A 4,202-nucleotide genomic window follows, 5' to 3' on the forward strand; every position below is an offset into this window, starting at 1 on the left:
TAAAATTATACTTTAACCTTAAAAAAAACTGTAATTCAATTTTAGCCTCCTATTTTTTTTATTTAAATTTCGCTCCTGCAACCTATAAGATTGACAAAAGTGCGAACTAGTGCAAAATCAATTGAATCAAGTAAAAACGGTTTTCAATAGTTTGAACTAAACTAGTTTAAATATTTAATTCTTTTTATAATTTATAAAATAAATATTTATATTTATATTTTTTAATTTTCTTCATTTTTTTTATTTTATTCTAAAATTTAAAATAATATATAACAATTGAACCGACAATTAAACCAAAAATTATTGATATAACCGATTCAACCATCGATCTTATTCTTAAAACATCGAATAATAACAGTCAATTATCTCATTTAATTATATGGCTCAAATTCTTCTCGGCATTGAATTGAAGCTGCAACCCTATAGAAATGGAGATGTTTTCTGTTTTTGTTGAAGATACTGTTTTCAATATTGGATCAAATTGATTAGATCAAAAACCGAACACGATATTAATCTAGAATAAAGGATTGAATCGATTTTGTCTGTTTTTTAATATTTTCCTTTAATACTTCAATTGAACGAAACAACACGACGTATTCAATTACAAATCCGATTCTGAAAATCTGAAGAAAAGACCCAAGTTATGAATGTGATGGCATTTAAAGGGTGATAGATTTTGAAAGATACTCTTGCAGATAAGATACATTTGAAGCCTTCACAATCCAGAACTATCCATTCCTAACATTAACTTCATCAAATCGCTATTCGATTATAATTTAATTTTTATTTTCATTTTTTGTGTCTAAATTATAATTTTTTAGAATGATTTTATTTTTGTTTTCATTTTTTGTTGTCAAGACTTTTTATTGTCACAATTCTCAAAAAAAATCTTTTAGTAATGTCGATTGATATCGATATTGTTGCCAATACAAGAGGACGTGGGTTTGAATATGTTAAAGCTCATTGTCGTCTTATTTAAGGGTTGAAGAGAAGAGGCTATGAGTAGTTTTAAGTATTGTATAAAAAAGAGCAAATATAATCAGAATTTAATCTCTTAATAATTTTAGTTTTTTATAAATAAATCCAAAGAGTTAAGTAAACATTACCTCGTAAATTTAAAAATTGAATTCCTTCCTAAAATGATAGAAATTATTTAGTTCCCTGAAAAATGATAAAATCATAAATTAATACATAATAAAATTATATTTTAATTTCTCAAAAGTTTTTGGATTTGCTTAAAGAAAATAGCAAACTGATATAATATTACACATGCGGTGATGTTTGCTACATAATATTTTGAAAATAGCATAATTAAATTGAACGAATTTAGCAGTTATCATTTGATCAGAATTGAAATTTTAAAATATGAAAAGTATAGAGACTAAAAATAACTAAATTAAAATATAAGGTATAAATTCAAAACGCACACATAATACAGGAACAAATAGCAAAATTTAACCAAAAAAACAAAAAAAAAAAAGAACAGAAATGCAAGTAAAATAAAACGTCGGCGTTCTGATGATTTTCATTGTACACTTTGTCTTCATGGCTGTCTTGTTCCCCAAGTTCTTTCAGTCAAAAACACAGTCCCTCTCTTTACATTTTTCGAAACATCAGATCGCAAATCAAAAACCAAACCGATCCTTCAACACAATCTTTGTCTTGTGTTCGAAAAATAGACCAAACAAAGTACCGAATTGAACGAAAAAAAAAGGCGTAATTATCACTGGGAAAAAAGCTTTAACGAAAAATCATGGCGAGATATGATCGAGCAATTACTGTTTTCTCCCCCGATGGTCATTTATTCCAAGTGGAGTACGCTCTTGAAGCCGTCCGTAAAGGTAACGCCGCCGTCGGAGTTCGCGGCACTGATATCGTCGTCCTCGGTGTCGAGAAAAAATCCGCCGTCAAGCTCCAAGATTCCAGGTACTGAATTTCCTTTTAAATGAGCTTATCATCTCAAATAAGGATTTCTTTTAGGTTGTCAACTGAATATTTTATGTTAATTTATCGAAATTCATTCATAATTTGTTTTCCTTAATTACCATTTCTAGTTTGAAACATTCTAATTTAGTCCCGTATCGTACCGATCAGTGTTGATTAGCTTTAGCGTTGAATGTAAGCTTAATTTGAGTGTTTTGGGGGCCAAATGATAATTTACCATTTTGGGATAATTTTATCTTTGTATGTACTTGTTAATTTATAATTTTAAAGGGATTAAACCGAAAATTTTCATCTTTGAGGGCCAAATGGTAATTTATCATTTTGAGCGGTCAGCGTCCTTGCTTGCCCCTCGGTGCCATCTCTATTTAGACCGATGGATCAAAAGTCGGTACTTTTACCAATTCAACCACTGGTCGGATTTTGAAAACATTAACTATTTCCTATAGGTGCAATTAACTCTTTTATATATGATTTTGAATGGTTGTAATAATGGGATTTTGAAATTATAAGCTCAGTATAATTTTTTTTCTTATTTGTACTAACAGAAGTGTTAGAAAGATTGTGTCCTTGGATGATCACATTGCTCTGGCTTGCGCGGGTTTAAAAGCCGATGCTCGAGTCTTGATCAATAGGGCTCGAATCGAATGTCAAAGTCATAGGCTTACAGTTGAGGAGCCTGTAACTGTCGAATATATAACACGATACATTGCCGGTTTGCAACAGAAGTATACGCAAAGTGGCGGTGTTAGACCGTTTGGTCTCTCGACGTTGATCGTTGGCTTTGATCCCTATACTGGCGTTCCTTCTCTTTACCAGACCGATCCATCCGGAACATTTTCGGCTTGGAAGGCTAATGCAACTGGGAGAAACTCCAATTCGATGAGGGAGTTTCTCGAGAAAAATTATAAAGAAACTTCCGGACATGAAACGATCAAGTTAGCGATCCGTGCTTTGCTCGAAGTAAGTGTTTGCTTTTCATATGTGATTACTGCAATTGTAACTTGATATTGATATGATTAGGTTTTGTATTCGATAACTCCACGTATGGAGGATCAGTTTACTCTTTAATCTAACGTGTAGGGGACTATTTTGCTCATTTTTTGAGTAAAAGAAGCAAAATACAATTCTTCTCCTAGTACAAATGCCCCCACGATACTTTTACCTCTGTTATGCAGTTTGTGTATTGAATTTGTTGAGTGACGATGGTGAATGCATTAGTGTTTGCCAATGGTTGATGATCGCGTTCGGGCGAAATAAAACGTCTCGCATAATTCATTAATGCATTATGTTTGTTGTTTCGGTTTATCTTCGAATGAGAACATATGTGGTTTTCCTTTCGCTTAACAATTAGGTCGTCGAGAGCGGGGGAAAGAACATCGAAGTTGCCACAATGACGAAAGAGCATGGACTGCGGCAACTAGAAGAATCCGAAATCGATGCCATCGTTGCCGAGATTGAAGCGGAGAAAGCAGCTGCGGAGGCTGCAAAGAAGGCCCTGGCCGCCCCTAAAGAAACCTAGTTTGATATCGGATATCTCTCCGATCGCCCCAGCTTGTGTCCTTTCATTAGTTTGCATCATGCTTTTGTTTATAGGGCTTGATTGTTGTTACAATTAGAGACTAATATATATATATGTATCAATCCTTTTTTGGGTTTAATTGTGGTTTTAGTACTTTGTTATGCTTAAATTTTTTAAATTTAATCATTTTACTTTAATTTGATATAATTTGGTTGGATATTATTACCTCAATGTTAGTAACATCGTGAGTATTTAAAGCATTTGGTTGACATATAAAGGTTAAAATATGCTTTTAGTCCTTATATTTCTATAAAATTTGAGATTTAGTCAATGTCCTTTAAAAGTTAAAAATTCATTCTCTTACTTTTTCAATTTAAAAATCTTAGTCTAATTATGATCGTCACTAGTAGTTGTCAACTTAGCATTTATTCTATTATCAATCATATAGCGATATAGCGCATCACATGAGAACAGATTAATCAATATGTCAAATTGACAAATTCTGACAGAAAATAATTACAATTTTAATAATTGAACTGTGATTTTTAAATCAAAATAGTTGAAGGTCTTAATTCTAGCTTTTTAAATATAGAGACTAAATCTTAAATTTTGTCGAGATACAAAAACTAATAACATATTTTAACCACACATAAATTTATTATTGGTTTAACATGATCGATCGAATTTTCACGTGACTAAAAATAAATTCATGTCATCATTTTTTTTATTTTAAAAAATA

General features: G+C 31.4%; 1 protein-coding gene across 1 annotated transcript; it reads left to right on the top strand.

Moving 5' to 3' along the window:
* The first annotated feature begins 1,528 nt into the window (after nucleotides 1-1,528).
* Nucleotides 1,529-3,602, top strand: LOC107927819 (proteasome subunit alpha type-7). Its single transcript, XM_016858944.2, has 3 exons — nucleotides 1,529-1,926; nucleotides 2,490-2,904; nucleotides 3,296-3,602. The coding sequence occupies exons 1-3, from the start codon at nucleotides 1,754-1,756 to the stop codon at nucleotides 3,461-3,463; spliced, it is 756 nt and encodes a 251-aa protein (XP_016714433.1). The 5' UTR covers nucleotides 1,529-1,753; the 3' UTR covers nucleotides 3,464-3,602.
* Nucleotides 3,603-4,202: the final 600 nt, after the last annotated feature.

Source organism: Gossypium hirsutum, chromosome A03 (genome assembly GCF_007990345.1).
Source record: "Gossypium hirsutum isolate 1008001.06 chromosome A03, Gossypium_hirsutum_v2.1, whole genome shotgun sequence".
NCBI classification, from domain to species: domain Eukaryota; kingdom Viridiplantae; phylum Streptophyta; class Magnoliopsida; order Malvales; family Malvaceae; genus Gossypium; species Gossypium hirsutum.